General features: G+C 49.8%; 13 protein-coding genes across 13 annotated transcripts; 5 read left to right on the forward strand and 8 right to left on the reverse strand.

Annotated features, from left to right (window-relative positions):
• Positions 1-270: 270 nt before the first annotated feature.
• On the forward strand, positions 271-976 carry LCP9604111_9070 (uncharacterized protein; the record flags this gene model as incomplete). Its single annotated transcript, XM_039077284.1, has 2 exons — positions 271-673; positions 726-976. The coding sequence occupies 2 exons, from the start codon at positions 271-273 to the stop codon at positions 974-976; spliced, it is 654 nt and encodes a 217-aa protein (XP_038924910.1).
• A 242-nt stretch (positions 977-1,218) lies between these two features.
• LCP9604111_9071 (D-2-hydroxyacid dehydrogenase family protein) lies at positions 1,219-2,250 on the forward strand (the record flags this gene model as incomplete). The annotated part of the gene is made up of 1 exon (XM_039077285.1): positions 1,219-2,250. One exon carries the CDS (start codon positions 1,219-1,221, stop codon positions 2,248-2,250), a length of 1,032 nt encoding a protein of 343 aa, XP_038924911.1.
• A 377-nt stretch (positions 2,251-2,627) lies between these two features.
• On the forward strand, positions 2,628-3,155 carry LCP9604111_9072 (uncharacterized protein; the record flags this gene model as incomplete). The annotated part of the gene is made up of 1 exon (XM_039077286.1): positions 2,628-3,155. One exon carries the CDS (start codon positions 2,628-2,630, stop codon positions 3,153-3,155), a length of 528 nt encoding a protein of 175 aa, XP_038924912.1.
• Positions 3,156-3,283: 128 nt separating this feature from the next.
• Positions 3,284-4,033, reverse strand: LCP9604111_9073 (uncharacterized protein; the record flags this gene model as incomplete). The annotated part of the gene is made up of 1 exon (XM_039077287.1): positions 3,284-4,033. One exon carries the CDS (start codon positions 4,031-4,033, stop codon positions 3,284-3,286), a length of 750 nt encoding a protein of 249 aa, XP_038924913.1.
• Positions 4,034-4,872: 839 nt separating this feature from the next.
• On the reverse strand, positions 4,873-5,671 carry LCP9604111_9074 (PEX11 domain protein; the record flags this gene model as incomplete). The annotated part of the gene is made up of 3 exons (XM_039077288.1): positions 4,873-5,235; positions 5,292-5,446; positions 5,518-5,671. 3 exons carry the CDS (start codon positions 5,669-5,671, stop codon positions 4,873-4,875), a joined length of 672 nt encoding a protein of 223 aa, XP_038924914.1.
• A 430-nt stretch (positions 5,672-6,101) lies between these two features.
• Positions 6,102-7,376, reverse strand: LCP9604111_9075 (F-actin-capping protein subunit alpha; the record flags this gene model as incomplete). Its single annotated transcript, XM_039077289.1, has 7 exons — positions 6,102-6,453; positions 6,548-6,685; positions 6,739-6,791; positions 6,857-6,946; positions 7,006-7,121; positions 7,213-7,231; positions 7,320-7,376. 7 exons carry the CDS (start codon positions 7,374-7,376, stop codon positions 6,102-6,104), a joined length of 825 nt encoding a protein of 274 aa, XP_038924915.1.
• Positions 7,377-7,775: 399 nt separating this feature from the next.
• LCP9604111_9076 (uncharacterized protein) lies at positions 7,776-9,718 on the reverse strand (the record flags this gene model as incomplete). Its single annotated transcript, XM_039077290.1, has 2 exons — positions 7,776-8,543; positions 8,594-9,718. 2 exons carry the CDS (start codon positions 9,716-9,718, stop codon positions 7,776-7,778), a joined length of 1,893 nt encoding a protein of 630 aa, XP_038924916.1.
• Positions 9,719-10,113: 395 nt separating this feature from the next.
• LCP9604111_9077 (CAZyme family CE4) lies at positions 10,114-13,019 on the reverse strand (the record flags this gene model as incomplete). Its single annotated transcript, XM_039077291.1, has 3 exons — positions 10,114-11,095; positions 12,067-12,511; positions 12,566-13,019. 3 exons carry the CDS (start codon positions 13,017-13,019, stop codon positions 10,114-10,116), a joined length of 1,881 nt encoding a protein of 626 aa, XP_038924917.1.
• Positions 13,020-13,193: 174 nt separating this feature from the next.
• LCP9604111_9078 (amine oxidase) lies at positions 13,194-15,346 on the reverse strand (the record flags this gene model as incomplete). Its single annotated transcript, XM_039077292.1, has 3 exons — positions 13,194-14,747; positions 14,807-15,238; positions 15,296-15,346. The coding sequence occupies 3 exons, from the start codon at positions 15,344-15,346 to the stop codon at positions 13,194-13,196; spliced, it is 2,037 nt and encodes a 678-aa protein (XP_038924918.1).
• Positions 15,347-15,758: 412 nt separating this feature from the next.
• On the forward strand, positions 15,759-16,559 carry LCP9604111_9079 (putative alanine--tRNA ligase; the record flags this gene model as incomplete). Its single annotated transcript, XM_039077293.1, has 1 exon — positions 15,759-16,559. The coding sequence occupies one exon, from the start codon at positions 15,759-15,761 to the stop codon at positions 16,557-16,559; it is 801 nt and encodes a 266-aa protein (XP_038924919.1).
• Positions 16,560-16,841: 282 nt separating this feature from the next.
• On the reverse strand, positions 16,842-17,951 carry LCP9604111_9080 (phosphatase PAP2 family protein; the record flags this gene model as incomplete). Its single annotated transcript, XM_039077295.1, has 4 exons — positions 16,842-17,208; positions 17,267-17,606; positions 17,663-17,756; positions 17,811-17,951. 4 exons carry the CDS (start codon positions 17,949-17,951, stop codon positions 16,842-16,844), a joined length of 942 nt encoding a protein of 313 aa, XP_038924920.1.
• Positions 17,952-18,165: 214 nt separating this feature from the next.
• On the forward strand, positions 18,166-18,992 carry med7 (mediator complex subunit MED7; the record flags this gene model as incomplete). Its single annotated transcript, XM_039077296.1, has 2 exons — positions 18,166-18,429; positions 18,483-18,992. 2 exons carry the CDS (start codon positions 18,166-18,168, stop codon positions 18,990-18,992), a joined length of 774 nt encoding a protein of 257 aa, XP_038924921.1.
• Positions 18,993-19,638: 646 nt separating this feature from the next.
• Positions 19,639-21,812, reverse strand: LCP9604111_9082 (putative C6 transcription factor; the record flags this gene model as incomplete). Its single annotated transcript, XM_039077297.1, has 7 exons — positions 19,639-19,900; positions 19,952-20,682; positions 20,734-21,389; positions 21,447-21,532; positions 21,585-21,613; positions 21,667-21,694; positions 21,742-21,812. The coding sequence occupies 7 exons, from the start codon at positions 21,810-21,812 to the stop codon at positions 19,639-19,641; spliced, it is 1,863 nt and encodes a 620-aa protein (XP_038924922.1).
• Between the last annotated feature and the right edge of the window lie 226 nt (positions 21,813-22,038).

Raw genomic sequence — 22,038 nt, forward strand, 5'->3', positions numbered from 1 at the left:
GATGATACCCAAGATTGTGGCGATAGGATTTGAAATGCTAAGTGATCCAAAAGCAAAGCTAGAGGTTAAAAAGCGAAGGGTTTGATAGAAAATAAGATTTGAATTGGTACTATAGAAGACTATAAGACTGTAAATAAATTTCCAACTGAGAGGGGAAACCCTGTAATAATACAGTATATTACCACTAGGCCATGGAGGGGGCTGATATCTGTTCTGTTTGTTGTCTGACAGTCTCCCTTCACTCACTCATATATCTTCTGCGGGACTACCATGGATCTCATCGAATATGCCACCGAGGCCGATGGGCCAGGACTTGCCAAAGTCAACGTCCAAAGCTTTCAAGGCCGCCGTCTCCTCGAAGAAATTTTCCCAGAGGCCAGCTTGACCAGGGTGCAGGAATTCAAAATAATTATGGGAATGAAACATCTTGCCAATCCCAATATGCACGTCCTCAAGATCCATGATCCAGTCAGTGGGGAGCTGGCGACCTACAGCCGTTGGCAGTTTCCAGCATCATTTGGTCCAAGCCTGGTTACCATAAGTGAGAAGGCAGCCTTGTTGGCCAAGGACCCCGTTCCACATGCACCAAGACCAATGAATGAGGAGGTTTTCAATGCTTTCAAAAGGCTCCTAGAGGATGGTCGCAAGCGATACACCACAGATAACGACATCAGTAAGTGACCCCCACATTCGCGATAGGGGTTTTTGCTCAAATGGTTCATCAGTCCTCGATCTGCTAGCAACCCTACCGGAATATCAACGACGAGGGTTTGGTTCTGCTATCTTGAAATGGGGCATAGAAAAGGCAGATGCATCCCAGTTGCGTATCTTCCTCGAGGGTACGCCTGAAGGTGTTCCTATCTACCTCAAGTATGGGTGGAAGATATTAGAGGAGGTGGTTATGGATTATACACCATTTGGAAGTGTTGGGCAAGAGACCTTTTTCCTAATGATGAGGGATCCAATTTTACAATAAGAGTGCAGGGTTCCTATAAAGTTGCTCAATCTACTTTGGAGATTAATGTCGACATAAGGTACATTTACCAAACTGAGGATAGGCTTGAAGTACATACTACTCCAATACCTTCAGACATGTAAATGTACATCGTACTGAGTGGATAAACGAACTGCCGGGCACGTCATTTCCCCAGGGAATTTCCTACACTTCCCCGGACATACTCTCTCTTCCCTCTTTCGCTCCCATATTCATCTTTTACAATGGCTCATTTCAAGTTTGCAATCCTTGACGATTACCAGGGCATTGCGCCTGCCTATTTCACTCACCTCGAGTCGCGAGTTGACATTTCCAGTTTTCCCGAAACCCTCGATCCCCGCGATCCTGCACAACACGATGCCCTTGTCCAACGACTCCTTCCCTTCGATATCATCTTGGCGATGCGCGAGCGAACACCTTTTGCAGCCAATACTATTGCAGCGCTCCCAAATTTGAAACTTCTTTTGACCACGGGTACTCGCAATCTGGCGCTAGATCTCGGGGCATTTACACGTTCCAATGTGGCTGTCGCAGGCACCGAGGGTCGCCCACCCGGTGTGAATTCGACGGTTCAGCATACATGGGCTTTGATCTTGGGACTAGCCCGAAATATAGCACGCGACGATGCAGCCGTCAAACGCGGTGCATGGCAAGGTTCCCTTGGGATCAACTTGTCCGGGAAGACATTAGGGCTGCTTGGGCTGGGAAAACTTGGGTCGCAAGTAGGAAAGATTGGCGCTCTGGCTTTCGGCATGAAGGTTCTCGCATGGTCAACAAACCTGACACAGGAAAAGGCCGACGAGCAAGCGCACGCTCAGGGTCTGCCAGTGGGGACATTTGCCGTCGCCGCGTCCAAAGAGGAATTCTTCGCCCAGGCTGACATCGTCAGTGTACACAGCGTACTATCGGATCGAAGTCGTGGAATTGTTGGCGCAACTGAAATAGCAAATATGCAACCATCTGCATTTATCATCAATACTTCACGTGGGCCCTTGATTGAGGAGCAGGCCCTCCTCGAGGCTCTGAATGCGGGCCGCATTCGTGGCGCCGCGTTAGATGTCTTTGACCCGGAGCCATTGCCTCTGGATAGTCCATGGCGTAATACTCCCTGGGGCCAGGATGGACGCAGTGAAGTTCTGCTTTCCCCCCACATGGGATACGGAGAGGAGGAGCTATTGCGGGGGTGGTATCGCGAAACAGCGGAGAATTTAGAGCGGTGGTTGAATGGACAGGAGCTACTGCGCAAGATGAATTGATGACCATAGCTATATCAATACAAACAACCGAGGTTGTTCCGAGAATGTCATGTTCTACATGTGGAGGTTCACCGAATGACGAATACGTACGATCCGGCTAACAGTTCGCCTTCACAAGTGTAAACGGTCAAAGGTCTTCGTTAGGACTCTTTTGGCAAGACAATTAATTGCGTTGTGCCTCGGTCTTCCGAGCGGAATGACCTCGGTTGAAGGGAACGATGTGGAATGTTCTCTTCATCGCTACTCCGTACGTCTTCGACTTAATAAAACCCCCCGCGATTTCCACTTTTTAATTCCAAACATCTTCTTTTCTCCTATCCTCTTCTGTTCTCCTCTATTACCCCCTCTTCCCTTCTCATCTCCATACCTCCCTCACCATGGCCCCATCCGCCGATCCCATTCCCGCGACGCCCGCCATTGCCAACTTCCCTCCTCCGACCCATCCCGAATGTCTGCGCGTTGAGCGCAGTACGAAGGCATTTGCTAGCGGAGCTTATTCTCTCGTGGACCTCCCCGCAGGTGCCGTCTTCGCCAAGATCACTACGGCCACTCCCGGAAAGAAAGCCTACACGAGCGTGCAAACCGGCCGCGACACCCACATCGAACTCAACTCCGACCTAGTCTACTGCAACCACTCATGCGCACCATCGTTGGTCTTCGATATGGGTCGCATGGAGGTGCGGGTCGTGGACGACCATCCTTTGAAGAAAGGTGATGCCCTCACCTTCTTCTACCCCAGCACCGAGTGGGATATGGACCAGCCATTCCAGTGCACCTGCGGGGCAGGTGACGGGATCTGCAGAGGTTGGATCTCCGGAGCCAAGACCATGCCCGCCGACCAGTTGAACGGATACTGGCTTAATGGCCACATTTCCGAATTGTTGAATGAGACCAAGGCCAATTGAGGGGCTGGCACCCCAAATTGGAGGCTTATAGAACTATCGAACAAGACACAAGATATCCAAATATCCGATAGAAAAATAGAGATTAGCGTTAAGACTAAAAAAAAATACCACACAGACGCTCTATACTTTCATAACACTCCCGCGATCATTGCAAATTGAATCATCCTACGTCGGTCAACCTCTTTCTTCAACATCATCAAACAAGTCGCCACAATAACCGCTTCCTCCAGTTCAAGAGACTGTGACGCAGCCTCGTCGATCTGCAATTCACCCCCATTGCCCGCCGAAGATCGCGACGTTCCGGGCGTCCGAGCATCGTCTCCGCGGGCCAGCTGTGCAATCCTGTGGCGCTGGGTCTCTTTACTCTTGGCCTTGTCTTCCCCCACGGCACGAAGAACAATCAAATTGACTTTCTGCCCATCCGCCCTTCTCTCCTTGGCATATTTCCATTCAAACTGTTTACCTCCAGGTATAGCAAAGCGCATTGAGCGAGAGGTCCATTTCCCCGCGACAGCCACTTCCTCGGGGCTGTCACCAGAAGGTTGAAGCAGGTGCACAACGGGATCCCGGCTCGGACCGAACGAGTACTCAGTTCGGATCAGATCTCCGCGTTCGGGGTGGGACAGGGTCGCATTACCTGAGCAACGTTTGTCGCGCGTGGAGACGTAAGCCTCGGCGCCGTCTGGGTTGTAGACAAAGATCTCAGTCTGGCGGGATGGCAGTGGGAGACGGAAAGCGCGAATGCCTTGGGCATTAATGGTTAGAATGCGCGATGGGTAGAAAGAGGATGGACTCTCGATAAGTGTTCTTGTCGTGCTGTTAGACCTGACAGACAAGGCCGAGGAGTGAATCTCCATTTCCTTCTGAGGATCGAGCATGGCTGTAGTGTTCATTGTCCACGTCTGGATGACCACCGTGTCTCCATGTATGGCCGTGTATATATGTTCTTCCCCCGATACGACACTTTCCTATTTGGGCTTTGGGCGACCCATGGTTTTCCCAAACTTAACTCCATTTCTTGGCGCTCGTGCTCCATGACGTCGGAGATCACCACTTCCTTCCTTCTCTCATTCGCTACTTCTCTCGCTGACCATGTCTGGACTTGCTGAGCCTCACTCGTATAGCCTCTTTTGTAGTTCCTACGAGTCCCAAGGCGAAAGATACGATCTCATGACCTTGGCTCGAACGAGAACCTTCTATTCTGGTGGATGGGCAGCGATGATAATGTCTGTCGCCTCCCAATACGAACTGCCGTCACCCGGTAGATATTCTGGGCCGACTTACTTCGCAATTGCGATCAGCAAGTCCGCCAAGCTCCTTTCTACCTTTCTACAACTTCAGAAGAGAACAGTGAATTTGATCTCCGATCTCTTGACGCCCCCTTCCTAATGGGGTATTTCGGACGAGGATCCACTCCCAACAGTCCTAGCACTCGATTGGTGTCCACACATTACGCCTATTATTGGTTTCCGCTTGTCAGTCGCTAACCGGCGGTCTCTTCCATCCAACTGGGCTTGTGGTTTAGTGGTATAATACTCCCTTAGCATGGGAGTGGTCCGGGGTTCGATTCCCCGCGAGTCCATATTTTTGCTTTTGCTATGTTCATTTTGTTCAGCTCATGACCATTCGGCTATTTTGGCATATCTATATACATCTTTCATCTTTCTATTATTTTTATCTTCCGGCTGGCAACAATGCCGCTGTATCTACATTCCAATCACACTCGGGCCCAAACCTCTTGAGCCGTCAGCAGTGTACTCAAAACCATGGTCGATCCAACCACCACGTCCCCGGTGGGCATCCAGCCCAAAAGCTCCAACGGGATGAGCAAATCACAGCCATCTACCACGATCTGCTTGACCCGGGCAGAGGTAACAGTTGATTTTACCGGGGTCTTCTCGGAAGCGATCTTCCGGTTCTTTCTCTTGCCATTCTTCTTAGAAGGCTGCTCCGCGGGACTGACAAGCAGTGCCCAAATGGCTTCTGCAACAGAGAAAGAGAGCGCATATAACCAAAACGTATTGGCTTGGTTCATGACAGGATCATTCCAGGTCACTGCGTAGACGCCCATTGCATGAAGCTAGCCTTCGTCAGTCCTATTCACGGAGGAAGAAGGAACAGCAGTAAATAACATACCGTGGTCAGGTCTTCCAGGACAAAGTATAGGCCAAAGCAAGTGCATTTGGCTAGTTCAAGCAGTCCAGCCACAGAACCGAAGCCATCCTTGCCCAGCAACGCCAACATCCGCTGGAAGGAGTCAATGAACCCAAAGAAGCGGAAATATCTCCGCGCTACGCAACAAACCCAGTATCAGTATATATAACAGTATATATCTATCAATCCAATATAGAATTCAACTTACTCAGTGCCAATTGCAGCTTGACCGTGGTCAATTGCACGGCCAGGACATTGCTCACGGTGAGTGCTGCGACCACCTGCGACACGCATTGGATCAGACGAAGGGTCTTTTCAAGACCAGCGCCCGATTTGACAAAGCGAGAAAAGTGTTGGATCATCGTTGTCGCACTGCCACGGACTCTGGGGACAGTATACTCTTGTGGGATAGGGGTGGAAATTATGTGTCAAGGCTTGGAAGTGGGCTAATTTCACTTGCACTAGTAAAGTTGCTTATTCAGCCTTTGCATGTTCGAAGATTAGTATGGGTTAACTTTACGTGTAGTCGGCTATTGATTGTTGTATCGAATAGTTCATATGGGTATTCTGAGCATGATCGAAGTTAGCTGGTGGTTGTGGTTGCATGCTGGAGATATATATAGAGCGACAAGTCCAGCACTACAAAAAATTTACAAAAAATTTACTTGAAATTGAAACAATTGACAAGCAAATAAGACAATGCTCGCAAAATAGTACGTTGATATCAGTCCTCAGCCATTCACTCGAGCAGGTTCATCAAACCACCCACTCGACAATAGTTCCAAGTCTGCTCTACCGTCCTTTGCCGCCCGAGATATCCTGACCCAGACGATATCCACCAACCTTCTCCCACTCCACTTTCTGTCGTGTAATGGGAAGCTGCCTCCGGAGACCCTTGAATACGCCCTCGGATGTCTGAACAAACGCCCGATTCAGCGCTTCCTGGTAATCGCGCTCGGCCGCAGCAATCCGTGAAACAATCGACTCGGCGGACACGGAAGGGATGGGAATGCTGATAGGCTTAGTAGTATTGAGGGCCACATTGCCATCTTCGTAGTAGTGCACGTCAACGTGGATGTTGCCAGTCAGGGTAGAGGACGAGGAGGAGACGGGGAGTTGGTAAATTGCGCGGAAACGACCATTCCTATTGTCCTAGAACAGACAATCCTCCCCAGAAGGGGAAGCGTCCATAACGATTAGCTTCCCAAGATATTAATTGTAGAGATGTAACCACCCACCAGAAGTTGTTGGGGGAGTATCGGTTGGCGACCAAGACGATGGCGACGGCAGAGTCATTCTCAATAGGGTAGACACCATACGAGCAGTTGGGGTAGTGTTCGCGGGCATGAACACCGAACGACTTGAGTAGCGATTTGCTAAACACGGTAAGCGGAGTACCACCAAGACTTCAGCCGGGATCATTCCTTACATCAAGTCGGCGTGCTCTGACTCCAATGCGTATGATTGTGCTGCCGAGGCTGTCTATTGCCATGGTGCAAACCCGTAAGCCTTCAATGTATCAGCCCAGTTGGTCAGGCGAAACCTACCTGTGTGGTGTGGTCGATCTCAAACGAGGTTTGGCTCTCAGGGTCGAAGTAGCGGTTGTCTTCGAGCTCGTTAAATTCACTAACAATGACCTTCCCAGCAAACTTATTAGCTCCACCGCAGACATAGTTGACTCCCAAGCGACACCCACCTCCTGACTTGATCCTGGCAATTTCACCGTTGCGAGCTGCGCCTCGTTGTACCGTTTGAATGCGGGTAGAAGAGAAGGAATGATATCCTCGCCCTCGGAAGTTAAGGCTTGCACATCTAATCAAGTAGTAGGGATTAGCACCGTCCATGTAGATGCCGGGATTGCGGGGATCGGGATAGGCAGCGTAGGGCTAAGAGGGCGATTTACCGGCGACAACATCTGCGAGCTGAAGAAAACATGTCAGTGATCATTCCCAAGCTTCAGGCAGACGTTGACCAGGGGAGTGGGGGATCCTGGATCATTGTTGTGCATACCTCTCCTGGCGGGGCACCCTCGATGAAGGAGGATGCCAATTCAACAGTGGAAGCCATGGCGTAGGAAAATACGATCGGAGTATTTGATGTTGAGCAGAGCAAGAGGTTCAAGAGCAATCCAAGTCCTCGAGTAATTCTAGAGCTGGGAAATGGTGATTGTCTAGAGTCTCTGCGGAGAGAAAGACAGCTGTCGGAGGCGGAGAGCGATAAGCACGTGGCCTACTATACATCCAAGACTATGTGCGTATGGACATCAACATTCTGTAACGTGAAGTGATTCGTAAAATAATGTGCCAGGTATCTGAAAACTCGCTGGAATAACGAATGTGTATCTTGCTTCAAAATATCCATATCCAAATAACACCATGCTCTTAAAACCTTTCCAGAAAAAAAAACAAAATTCTCGAGCGCTAACGAATAATATCAAATTCCGCATCGCTGTAATAAGAGCTGTTTTCAATCAATGCTCATATTCATAAAGCCATCGCTGGCTTCGGTCATCCCTTGCAGGCCGACGCGTTTCGCACCTCCAGCATGAGCAATCGGTCGATTGCCCACATCAGAACTGAGTCGTTCAGAGAACGGTGGCCCGAGGCCCGGCTTTGGCGGCGGACCCCAGATGTTTGGGCCCGTGTCACTGATATTATGGGAGTGGGTCATCACCGGACTACTCTGAGCACTCACGCTGGGTGAAACAGCCCGGCGCTTGAAAAGATTAGGATCGAAGTCATCGTCACGACGCCGCTTGCGACATATCTCTCCAATACTTGGCATACCCGGAGCATGGGGCGTGGAAGAGCGGGAACGCTGCTTGAAAGATTCCGCGGTGACAGAGCCCATGGTCGTAGACGGAGTCATATCCATAAACATATCTTCATCTGCCACAGACGAGGGACCTCCCTGACGAACCGGGGGTGGGGTTCGGTATCGTCCATCAAACGAGTTCCAAAACTCGAGGCCACCCGAGTTGCGACTGGCTTGCTTGCCAAAAGTATCCGTAGATCCTGTGTCCATTCCCACTCTGACCGCCGGATCTTCTGTTGCCGTCGAATCCAATGAGGTCGAGGGCCGCAATGATGGGAATTCGCCGAGTGCAGGGGTGGGCTCAGGTTCGGTGTCGCGGACTTGCCGGACCACTTCTGCTTCTCGTTTCATATCGCTATCAACTGGAGCACCCTCCTCCATCAGAGCAGCACGAATGCGCGCAAAGGTCTTGGTTTTGGGCTGTTACTGTAGTTAGCTTCTAGACCACTGAATTAAAGGCACCCACTTACAAGTAAGCTCCCACGTCGGGTCACCGCACGACGGATTACCCCCAGTGGACCTCCACCTTCCGGACGTGGAGTGGGAATTGGGCTTCCGCTTCGCGTCGTGCGACTCTCACTATCGTCGCTCATATCGGACAAACGTAGGTCGCGTGTGCCAAAGCTGAGACTCTCTCTGCGTGAATGCGCAGTCTGCCGTGGAGCAAAATAACCACTAGAGTGCTCGACACTCTTCATGATGGGCGGAGAGTGAGGGGTAGGACTAGGTTTCGTACTGTTTCCACTCGCACTGCTAGAGCTGTGGCGACTACGGCCTTTGCGAAAGCGCGCGCGTTGGAAACTCATCAAGCTGGCGGCAGCTTGTGAGTACCCTCCCATCCAGTCGTTGCCAGGGCTCTGCATATTGCTGGCAAACGGACTCGGCGCACTTATGCGAGTCGCCTGCGGCGTATTGATCATAACATCGTCGCGATCAGCCATGGACTCATCCTCTTCCTCGCTACTACTTGTGTCCGACTCTATCATATTCACACTCGACATGGAGCTTGAGATTGTTGCACGGTCCGCCGGACCTGATGTTGAAAAAGGCGGACCGGATGTCGCTCCAAGCGATCCGCGTCGCTGGGGTATTGCCATGCCCCGCCCTCCAACGGTGGGAGATGAATCTGGGGACGACTCGGCTAGGGTGGAATGGTGGAGATTCGTACATGCGCGTGAGAAGTCGAGGCCCCGAGATCGTCGAGGGAGAACAGATCCCGGAGATCCGTAGATATGTGATGGGTCAAGTTTAGGAGAGAGAGGGGCGCAGTTCGTAAGTGATGACACGGCGGGTTTGGAAGGCAAGTTTAGCGAGAGGTTTGAATAAGATGCATTTGATCTTCGAGGTGTTGCGGGGAGAACGGGTATCGCATTGTCGTCTTTGCTTGATGCCCGACTGAGATCACCAGTGGATGGTTGAGTGGAGGATGTAGGTCTGGAAGCATCGGATAATGAACGCGACTTGGGAGAACGCGACGGTTCAAGTTGGTGTTCTAGATCAGTTTCATGGGGTTGAGATAATTGTTGACTGAGCTTGCTTTCAAACCCGTGGGCTGATGTACTGCGCCCTGGCGCTGGAGGTCGCACCTGCGCCATATTCAAGTCACTTTGGTCTGATATGGCGATAAAGAGCAAGGGTGCACGTTGAAGGGCATCATTTGTCGGCACCGAGGCAGGGAAATCCGGTCAATTCCACAAGTAATGCCCGGAGAGCACATGCGCTGTGGTTAATGACAGAATATCCACAGTATTCGGATCGAGGCGAGGTCTACATTGCATTGCAAGTCGCTGGCTCTGAGCGGTTAACGAGATCAGATGACGTGCGCTAACCCGATCCGGCCAAGTCGCTTCTGTTACGGAGTAGTGACCTACATTATACAATCGTATACTTCCTATGTGCTACACAACTGAACAGAGAAATATGAAATCGATAGTTCAATGCTTTCGAATGAACGAACAGACATTCCACATGCTCATTCTTTCTCATGCCCTCACGCCAGACTCATGGCATTGCTGATTGGCACCACATGCCATTCCCAATCATTGCATTGATTTTGCAGAACGCTCCCCTTGATCAAATCCGAATCGCGTGTCTGCCATAGCTTAGTGATCACTGCCCGTGTTCTAGCAATGTTCGAGATCGTTGAATCGGCCATTGTTGCCAGGGAACGTAGCACAATCGCTCGTCCCGACTTTGATTCCATTTCCGATTCCGGGAAGAGCTCATCGTCAGATGGATCAAGCTCCACGGCTGCCACAAAGACTGGCCATGTCACATTGACTAGCGATTTACGGCCAAGGAGGTCCGATATGAGTCGCAGAATCTGGCGCACATAAGTCTTCACCAAAGGTGTGGCGGGACCAGCCCCGTACAGAGAGCAATGTAAGTAAAGCATTGCAGCCAGCCGCTTAGCATCTGCAACCAGTCCAAGAATTTCGTCAGCCTTCCCCATCTCTTGGACTAAGTTCTCTAGTTGGCGTTCAAGGGAGGCTGCACGTAGTGAGAACGACGCCTTGTCCGCATCAGACGTATGTTGTCTCCTTGTTCGACTCATATCTGTGATTTTGGCGAGGATTGACACCAATTCAGGGCTGCATCCCATCCAAAGATCGATGTTGTGTTCGTCCGGTTTCCAGTAGTCGGTACCAAACAAGACCTCTTTGGCACAGGCGGTTCGGCCCATGACATCCTGGAAGGCAAAAAATTGCTCTGCAAAGCTCGTCACAGGATCCGATGGGGCTGTTGACTGCAATAATGTCATTTGCTGTTTTCTTCGCAATTGGATTAAGTCGTTGGCGCCTTTGAGATGGATGATCCATTGTTGATCACACTTGTCGACTATCTCGTAAAGACATAGCATGATCATGATAACCAGTACTTCGGGGTCCATGGAGCATGTCAAGCTTCCCTCTGACGAGAGACGTTGACGAAGGTCCCTCAGAGTCTCTGATTTATAACGCAGGCCGATTGCACTATAGCTTGGATTGAGCCTTGACCAGTGGCATGCGCCCAATGCTTGGATGGCCTTGAAAAGCGTAGGAGAAGCCGATAAACACAATGGCAGAATCACAGAGACAAACGGCGAAGATAATGTGGAGCTGGCGGTTGTGCGAGGGCACACTTGTTGAAGATAGTAATCAAACAGCTCTCCGTGCCCAGATTTGGATAGCTCTGGAAATAGCGCAAGAGACGGAGGGAGGCTGGTGTTGAAATTCATGCTAACCCCGCTGAGATGTGAGAAGTTTTGTAACCAGGACCATATTTGGTGGTTTCTGGAAGATGGTGAGTTTGAGCATTGGGTAACTGAAATCAATGCATTCCACTCGTCGAAGTCAACGTTCACTTCGTCTGGGTGTGCAAAAGTTGACACACGGCTGTTTATGAAGCCCCAAGGGCTAATGGTTGGCACTGGGCACCACTCGTGCGTTTCCGAAAGCGAGCCGTATGTAGGTTGATTTGCGCCGGTTTTGTTCCAAACACCTGCACGCCCAAAAGCCACTCCCCGACTGATGAATTCCGATTCCCATTTCAAAACTAGATTCTTCGTACATGGAAATCCTTTCTCCTGGCAGCGTGTGCAAAGGGGCTTTTTGGTGTCACATCGGACACGACTCGCCCGACACTCTTTGCAACCATCGCGAGATCGGGTCTTCACCGGACCTGTGCGGTCTGCAGCTTTTCTTCGTGGCATACGAGTTCCGTATATATAAACTTCACATGGTATGAACCAGCCTGGGCCAAAAATAGTATGTGAGGTGGGTAGTTGGAGTTGGTAAAGAAAATTGGGGGTGGCGGATAAGCGTTGGCCGCCCCGCCGAATCTCCAACTGATTTTCGACTGTCACTCCTATATCCGTATACTATGATGATGATGTGTATAGGTTACATGGAAATAGTTTGAACATTATCCCTAAGCGTGATTCTTTTTCCACTCTGCCGCACACTCGCCAAATGTCACAAATTCAACCTCCCGCTGTTTGAGCCACGAAATCATTCGATCAATCATCCCAACCACATGAGCCATTCCACTAGTATCTGGGTGCAGCACCAAAGGAAAAACAAAGCCTTGCTCGGAATCTTCCTCGATTGATTTTTCGAGAGCCTCACTGTAAAGGAACTCAAACCGCGACTTCCAATTTTGCTCAATGGTGATCGGACTAACGAACCCGTGCGAGTTTTCGGCCGCTGGAAGAAACTGCATTGGAGTCATGTCCTCCATATACCAATTGCACGGAATTTCAACCAAACTCCGCGGAGTTCTGGCTGCAGGAGCGGGGAGGGGCTTCATCCAAGTAGAAGCAGACTTGGAAGGCGAGAAGTCAATGGCCTTGGGCTCTGACATTCGAGGGACAAAGTACAACGCCGAATCATGATGCGTGAGGGATGAATCTGTCTGAATTCAGTTTCCTGATAGTCACATATAATATGAGCAAAGTCGTATACCGTATAAAAATCCAAACTCTTCTAGAACTTGAATGGTGTGTGTTCGCAACTGATATAATGGTGCTCTCCATCCTCGAGGTTGCTTTCCAGTCAAGTCGGTTGCCAGCTGCACACATTTGGCGATGACCTCTCTCTCCTGTGACTCAGTCATTTGACTGGAGCCCTCGTGCGCATATCCATGGCAACCGATTTCAGCGCCCGATTGAACAATTGCTTTGGTCTCTGCTGGGAATGATTCCATTGAATGACCGGGGACAAACCAAGTCACCGAGGAACTAATTCCATGTTTCTTAAAGAGACGCAATAAGCGTGGCACTCCGACTTGAGCTGCGAAAAAGCCACTGCTATAATCGGCCAGATTGGTTGTAGCCGAAGCACCAGTCCCTAGGAAGCCCGAGACGGCATCGAAATCCACGGAGAGTAGAATTTGGACTTTTGGTTTCCTGGAAGTCATTGGAAGTGAATTTGTAATTTTCTAAGTAGTGCAAAGGTCCAGGTCCAGGCTAAGGGGTTATCAAATGACAAGCAGACGAAGTTCAAGCCCCGAACCCCAGAAGGAAAGACGACCCGACACGTGGATCCACCCCGCCATAGAGTGCAACCCTTGAGAACTCCAACCTTTGCCTTATCAATTCACTTTCGGAGAACAACATGCTGTTAACGCCGATTCAACAAGTCTACTCTTGTTATCCTCTTGACTTGACACAGCAACATCTAAACTCGGGTTTCCCGTAAAGAAGTTGACCGGTTTGAGACCAACCGTCATCTTTTCAGAGGGCATCACTGGCCAATCCTCGATTCTCGGATTGTGCGTGGATCCAAATGTGTGCCAAATAACAATGTCTTCATTTCGCACTGTTGACTTGGAGTCCGGGTCCTTTCTCCGCTGAGAAATGGCTGAGTCGATTCCTTCGCCGCCAAGGGATTGCATAGTATGTTTTCCGGCCGGGAAAAGCTCGTCATCGTTATAACGGGTGATCCAGATTGCATGGTTTCCATATTCAGATCGCTTTGCATGGAAAGACTCTGGATGGGCCAGTAGCAGTTGGCTATAGCATGGAACAATTTTGAATCCAATCGGCGTACCGGTGATAGGATTGACTTTCGCCTCATTGATGATCTTGAACGTGCGATTCTTGTTAAAATCAAGATCTAGCCCTCCCTCCTCTGTCACAATCCTTGAATGTGTTGTGTACCCGACCCCGAACGGATTTCGGACAGATGGGTCGTTAAAGGGCAAAGGGTTGGACTCTTCAACCTGCAACGAGTTTGCAACTCCATCAATCGCAGGATCGATACGGAGAGAGAACAAGTGTTGGTGATATGGCGCAAGGACACCCGGAGCAACAATGGTGCCATATCCAACTTCGTCACCGATGTTGATGGGACTGGTAGACAAGATCCCAGTGGCCCGGACTTCATAATGAATCGAAGCATCTTGGCCAAAGTGGAAAGCAAAGATATACTCATAATTGCTGACCGTGATGATGGTCTGCAGCACTAGGATACGTGATCTGACCACCGCGGCATTTCCCGTACGGAAGTTTGTGTGCTTCCATAAAATCCCATCGTCTTGCTCATGACAGCAGATGACATTGGGCAATTTCAAGGGTTCCCCCGAGGAAGTGTTGTGCCATCCGTCAAAATACTTGATCAGTCCCAGGCAATCACATCCAAGCGATAAGTTGTTTGCGTTGATCCCAGCCCCGTCGTTCCCAAGGTCAAATGCAGCTTTGCGTGGATACGGAGCACGAGGATCCCCGTATGGCACAAACATCTCTGCCAATGACAGCCGGTAGAAGAGACTCCGACCGTCATAGCGGATGTCATGCAACGTGAGACCCTCACGGTAATTGAAGCCCACGCGCATAGTCCATTTCTCCCAGGTCAATAGGTTTCCGTGTGACTTGAAGGAAACCCCTTCTGGCTGGACAACCTGGTAGGGCTTGGTGGTTGTGCGCGGTGGTGGTCGCAGACTGGGATGGTATTCACTCATATCAGTGGGATGGATCTTGCAGGGGTCGTACAGCCGTGCTTCTTCATGAACACTCTCGCTCGCAGACGAAGGTAAATGGTAGACCTTGGTCACCCTGAGCTGCTCAGAGACCTCCGCACACAAGTCAAGTGGATATGCGTAATAGTTGGCGTCGGGATTGTCCACTAGTCGCATATAAAACCAACACTATTCATCTATGTTAGCTGGGATTGAGATATTGCGAATCTTATCAGACATGTACTGACCATGCTAGTCCGTTCCGACATGTCGTTCATGCCATCAGTGGCATAAGCCCACGGTTCGACAACGACCGAAGCCCCTCGAGGTAACCTCAACTTTCCAATTTCATTTTGTACCCTCTCGTCTGCCATACAAGCATTCTCAACATCTTTCATATAAGCCGAGTCAATGAAGGAGTGTTTTCCCACAAGGGTCTCTTGTTGAATGACAACACTCCGGTCCAGATCAACTACAAGCTCGGTGAGTTCATTTGGCCCCGAGTCGCCACGAACGACCACTTGGATGTGAGCGATACGACCAGGTCGGGAGACTTGAGGCTGGTGAAGATGTTCTCTCTCTAAGAATACTATCATCTCCTGCTTCGGTGGCTCTTTCAAGGTGATGAAGCGAAAGTTGAAGCTTTTTTCATGAAGTAGCTCTTGGACAACTTTTGCGGCCTACAATATGGTTGATACGACATTCAACTTTTGTTTAATTAAAACGACTTGACTTACCTTGGTAATTTCCTGGGGCACAAGAGGATCAAAAGGGTGCGTATCAGACATAATGGAAGTATCTAAGAGGTGAACGAGGATAATAAAGACAGCGTGATAAACCTGGGCTTTTATAAGTTGAACTGCAAGATATATCAGCCAACCAGTCACAGACAAGACCAGATAACGCAATGCATGATATTCGCTAAGATATAAGAATAACCGGAAAGATCGGCTGGTCAATCGCTAAGGTAAAGAATAGCCGGAATATCTTCACCTCCAAAGGTTAGAACGGAAATAGACCTCTATGTATCATAGGAAGGTAAGCACTAGAGCCCATAGTATATTATAATCACACGAATCAAAACTCACTTGAAGCCCCAAATATATCAGTGAGATGTTTGGGGATTTTCCTGTTCGGCTTATCTCCTCTTTTCCCCGCCTCAACTCTTTTCTTCCTCTCGCCAACCTGTATATTCAAAACATGGCTTCAACTCGCACCATTCTGGTCTTCCAGCATGATGCCAGTCTCCATATTCTTGAAACAACCGTGACGGCCATTTTCCCTTTCAAGGACCTCGAAGAATCCGATCGTCTACTCTTCAAAGACGCCAGCGAGGAACACCATGTCATTGTCACCGAGAAGACTATTTTCCACCCCCAAGGCGGCGGTCAGCCCTCCGACACGGGCGTATTAAAAGGCCCATCTGGCACTTTCACAGTCACGGCTGTTCGCACGGATGCCAAGGGACAGGTGCTTCACCTCGGTCTCTTCGAGGACTCGTCATCCGCTTTCAACAAAGGCGAGACCGTTGAGCAGGCAATTGATGTGGAAAAACGTCAACTATATTCCCGTTTGCATACTGCAGGCCACGTCCTAGGCGCATCAGTCCGACATCTTTTGGAGAAAGAGATTGAGAACTTTGATGAACTGAAAGCCTCACATTTCCCCGACTCTGCAGCATGCGAGTTTCAAGGCTCAATTGAAGGGAAATGGAAGGACCCTATCCAGAACAAGCTGGATGAATATATCGCCGCCAAGATGCCTGTCCAAATCGAATGGTGGGATGAAGAGGATTTCCGGTCGCGTGGACTGGAGCGATTGATTCCTGACCGCAGCTTGGTGCCTGCAGGTGAAAAGTCTCGTGTGGTCAACATCGTCGGTGCTGAAGTGTACCCTTGCGGAGGCACGCATGTCGATACGACAGATTTGTGTGGACCTGTGACGGTCAAGAAGATTTCGAGAAAGCAAGGGAACTCACGAGTTAGCTATGTGGTGAAATGATGTTGTTTCACTGGTTCGGCTTTTGGGAATACCATATAGACAAGGAGTGAGCGACCCAATAGACCAAAATAATAGATGTTTTGACTAGACCTCATCTCGAATCACTTTCCACCTCGGCGATATGTTACGGAAAAGTTCTACATTACATGTGAGAGCAATGGGAGGCCTATGTTGTTACCTTTCAGATGTCTAAATAAGGGCCCAACAGCAAATGTCCCTGATGGTGCGAGTGAATACTCCAGGGTAGAAAAATCATATTATGCCTAAAAGTCAGCGCTAGATTCATCGAGATGGCTCTATCTCCTGGAGCTGATAGCCTTCCTCCGAGGGATCAGCGCGTGAAATAAAGGGCCGCGCAAGAGCCTCCTCATCATCGAATTTAGCAAAGCCATCGGGTCCAGCAATATCAGCTTTGTCATAAGGAACGTCACACATGACCGACCGCAGCGGTGGATAGTAGCGACGGTATGAAAACCAGGCTATCAGCATGCCCAAGAGTCCTCCACACGTCACATCATATACATCATGCCGATAATCGGCCAGACGGGACAGGGCGACCATCAAAGCACACAACAAGGGGAAAAACCCAAGTAAACAGCGTCCAAGATCCGTTCGAGGACGGAAAACATGCATTTGACCACACAAGAAGCTATAAAGTGACGATTGTTAGATGGAGTGTCCCAGCGCTGCGCATCAGAATCACTTACAGATATAAATAGCCCAGCCCGCCAAAAGAGAAGCTGCTATGCCCACTAGGGAAGCTCCTCCATCCCTCTTGTAGAATGTGCTGGTTCGATTCTGTGCAGACAGTCCATGCGACCAGCGCATTGTTCGATGTACCTCGGGAGGGTTTGCAGCGCGATAACAAGTCCGGACGTGGTCTCCCCGCTGCATTTTTTATTATGTCCGTCAGGAACGAGGTCAACATCAAAGCCACGAATAGTCCGAGTACTGTCACTTGCGTCTTATGCACACCGGCGCGAAATGTTGCGGACCAGGCGAGAATCACCAAAAAAGGAATCAGACCAGCGAAGATGACCGACCACACTTTTACTCCGGTTAGAAACAAGTGAAGCAGACTGCATCATTGGCAATTGACTTACAAACAGGAACTCGTTCGTGGACAGCGAACGGGTACTGAATGGCTTTGTTATCCAGCGAAAACATGCGATGGAACGGGTTCACGAATAATTGAATCTATTCATGTATTAAAAATGTGCAGATCCATGATTTAGATCGTTTGCGACTTACCAGTACCCATCCTGCTACTAGAAACCCCAATGCGATATAGTCGGCGGCATAGGTGCGTTGCGCAAAGCGAGCTGCAGCACCAGCGAGTCCAACACGTTGTAGAATCGGGGTCGACCCGTTCCCCGAACCATTGTGAGGCATCCTGCACAACTGCCGAGGACGCCAGAGAGATCTTCAGATCTTGACTGGGCGCATGTCGAGATTGGAAAAAGGTCAAGTTGACATTCGACACATTGCGGAAGCACAGACCACGTCACCGCTCCGTCTTCCAAACAACTCGGAGAAACTTCAACTCTGCTCACTTGGCTCAATTTCTTTCTCCTTTCTCACATCTCCTACCCTCGTGCTAGTCGGTATGGCCGATGAGAGCCAACAACGAGCTGTGACCACGGCATTTGCGCCCCCGCCGCCCTTATGGAAACACTTCACGCGTGAGAATATCGACAAGCTGGAACAGATCAAAGCTGAAGCTTCCAAGGGCGAGGATGGACGGTTGAACAAGCACAAGCAGTGGTCCGCAGCTGAATTGCGCGCTCTGGAGCTCCCCTCAGAGCTCCGGTACCTAGTGCCGCCCGACATCCCCGAAGGACAATACAGCGTCTTTGGCGAGTTGCAAACCGTTCGTTCCCCTACATCTGAGCTCTGCGCCGGACAATACTGACTCTGAAATAGCTGTCTACAACATTGCCGTCATTACAAGAGCAAGGCATCGAACAACTCTACCCAGAACCCCCCGCAGCCGGTACCGACCAGAACTCGCAGCCATCACCCCCTCTCAATCACGCATACTACCTTCTCAAGATCAGCAAGTCCCTGCTCCTTAATTTCCTAGAGTTCACCGGTATCCTATCGGTTTCGCCGGAACAATTCGAATCCAAGGTCGAAGACCTGCGCAACTTATTCATCAATGCACACCACCTTCTCAACCTCTACCGTCCACACCAAGCGCGCGAATCACTCATCATGATGATGGAAGAGCAGCTCAACCACAGCCGAGAGGAAATGAAGCAAATGGACAAGGTCAAAGCGGAGGTTGAGAGTGTACTAGAGCAGCTGCAAGCGGAGGGCAGCCGCATGGCTACTACTGGGTCAGGAGACGATACCGACCAGGCCAAAGCGCTGAAAGAAAAGGCCGATGAGCACTCTCGGCTGATCTGGGCTCTACTCGACAAAGAAAACTGAATCCAGCAACGGGCTGGTTTCTCTGAATCTGAACAGTATTGCCTTCTCCGAGTCGAACGACTGAACCATTCCTGCGTTACGTGTTTAAATGTGACATTGTTTCGAAGGTCAGCTTCGTTGAAAAGCCTACCACGGAGGAATCTCGAATCGAGTATTCATCAGCATCCAACAAATCGTCCCTCGGGTTCTCTATCCAGGTCTCATGGGCACGCAATGCTCACTGGGCTGTCAAATATGATGTGTCGATGGAAGGATCGCGCGCTTCGTATCATCCAAGGCAGATATTGAACCACGCCAATATCTTGGGGACATTCCGATGTTCTAGCAACCTGCTATCAAGGGCGCCTCGTTTTAGAATACTGAACTATCTAAGACCGGCACTCTCGAAGTCCCATTAAACCACTCGAGAGGCCAACAACATGCCGGTTTTCGTGAATGTCTGCCGGAGCTTCTTGCTTACAACTACAGGCAGTATCATATATCGCATATCATTATATTGTACACTGGTCTGACCCTTTCTACCGAATGCAATGCAAATGACTGCTCTTCCTTCTACATTATTATTTTGTCAATTCTAAGTACCGTAGCCAATAAACTCCTCACGCTAAAGTAGCCAATGAGTGAAATAACAATAACAAAATGCAAATCAATGAGAAGCGGCGCGTTGCTCCGCCCAGGCCTTGTCAATGGCACATTCGGCCAGTCGCTTCAACTCCACAATGAAATCGGCGACCAATTTGAAATGGCCAAGTTCAGTTGCAGGTAGTTTCCGCGAGAAAATACGCTCAATCATGACCGTGGCGACATTCAATCGGCCCAGGTCTTCACGCGAATGTGGATCCAATGGGTTCTGAAGAATACTGCAGAAGATGGTGAGCAATGCGGACATGGGGTAGAAGATCAGAGTCCTAGGAGGATAAGCTTGGGTTCCAGTACATAGCATGACGAAAATCACATACCAGAAAACCCCATCGACTACCACATGTTCTGCCGCCTCGAGGTAACATAGACTTGATCGACTGGCTTCTACCGAAAGCGCCATACTTGAACTCACCCCATCCATCATACCGCTTTGTCCTTGCATCCACGCTTTACATCTTCCACTCGCTTGATGGATGATGGTCATGCATAGGTGATAGTTCAGACGCAGCATGACGGTGTGCATACGCATGTTCGGATCCGAGGTCTCGGAAGAAAATGACATGGTTGGACGCCATCTAGGAGGGACTGATAGCCGCCATTCTTCTAGCGCGTCATCGAGTTCTCGGATTGACTTGAGCAGCTCGGCGTCTGATTTTTGGAGACAGCCGACTGAATATAGCTCTCGATGGGCCCGGGCTTTGATGATGCTCAGGCGCAAGTCGAATGGAAATACTGGACCGTACCATGGGACTTCTTCGTTTTCCACGTCCAAGAATGCTCGATCGAGATATCCCGGAGGTAGTGTCAGATCACAATTTTCGTCAGTGATGGTAGGCGGCTGACCCGTGCGCAGTGCAAGATCCTTATCAATCGTGTAGCAAATCCAGAAGATATTCCGTAGTTGTGAATGCTCTTGCTGGCTGCGCTCATCCGTCGAGATGGCCTGACCGTCAAGCCGGTTGCCACCCAGCATGAAAATGAGTCGCGCAGCAAGCGCCGCATAATAGTTGGTGGTCCGCATATTTCCCGAAGATAATTCGAAGAGAGTCTATGTTCATCGGTTAGTTATCGAAATTATACACTAGAGTAGCTCATTTACCAATATGGTAACAGCCTGCGCTGCGTCCAGACTGGCAGACTCCTGTAATACTTGCGGCATAAAGAACTTTGCCTTGGTAGCAAGTAGATCATGATCGATTGCAGCCGTCGCAGTAGTCGTGTTGACAATGTGCTTGACGTCAGGGAGACGAGAAACAAAGGTAAGAAATGCAATGACACAAACTCTGGCGCTAGCCTGGCCATATCTGAAGGTAGACAGCGAATGACTGTAAGCTGTTCGGATGGTTTCTTCAAAAAGCTCCGGGTCTATAACAGGAAAGATGCGCCGCATCACGTTGGAGCTCTTATATGCCTGAAAGTACACCTGCATTGTTCCCCAGTCGGGAAGTTCATAGGGATTGGAAGTGTTCATGTTCATGTTCATCAAAACCGAGTTCAAGGTCTGTCCGCGCTCCTTATCCCAAGGCGCTCGGGCTGGACTAAGTTTATCAATTGAAACGTGCTGTCCGGTGCGAGCCTCGATCCATTCCTGTCCTTCGGGAAAGAGGAACGGCGTGCCAGTGAGTAAACTGATGACACCCAACTCTTTGCCCGCAAAGTGAACTCGCACTGACGATGAGTCTGGAAGCTGAGTGTTACTTGGGGAGCTGCTGGCCGTCGTATTGACTTCGAAAGATCGAGGCGAATCTCCAGGCACTTTTGCCAATTAGTTTCGGGGTACTTCTTAGGCCTGCATATTGAAGAGGCACTAACCAGATATTTGATCACCCAGTAGATTCTCTGCAAGAAGCTGCTCGATGCGACTAATTCGCTCCGATAGTCGTGAAACTTTGGGGCGTCTTATCTTCAACGTCAGACACATAGAAGAACAAGCTCGAGATACAGACTCACCCCCCCTCGTCGTCCCTTTTCCTTTTCCTCTGTACTACTCTGTCGAATGTGCAGGGAATATTATGGTGGCTGCACCAATTACACTGCGGAATTGCAGCATCACATTTGATCTAGGACCAGTTTAGACGGGATCGAGAGTTGACGATGAACGATCTACCTTTCTTTTGTAACAGGAATCACAGGCACGAGCAGTGCGTGTCCGTGGCTGATCCGAGGCATTAGATCCATGATCCATTGTATAGTTGAGATGTCTTCAGCAAAAAATAAGCTCAAAGGATGTGTCGGTGGACATGGCTGGGTCCGAAAGCCGCTGACAAAATAGCCGCTGACTCAGCCACGTCATGCCGAGGTCCATGAGACGAAGTGATAGAGCCATTGATGTCAATTAGTTTGGATAGTATTTATATGTAGAATTCCGGCTTGGATCGCTAGCCCTACTAGGGGCGGTTGATAT

The sequence above is a fragment of the Penicillium roqueforti genome (assembly GCF_015533775.1).
Source record: "Penicillium roqueforti strain LCP96 04111 chromosome Unknown scaffold_41, whole genome shotgun sequence".
Classification (NCBI taxonomy): domain Eukaryota; kingdom Fungi; phylum Ascomycota; class Eurotiomycetes; order Eurotiales; family Aspergillaceae; genus Penicillium; species Penicillium roqueforti.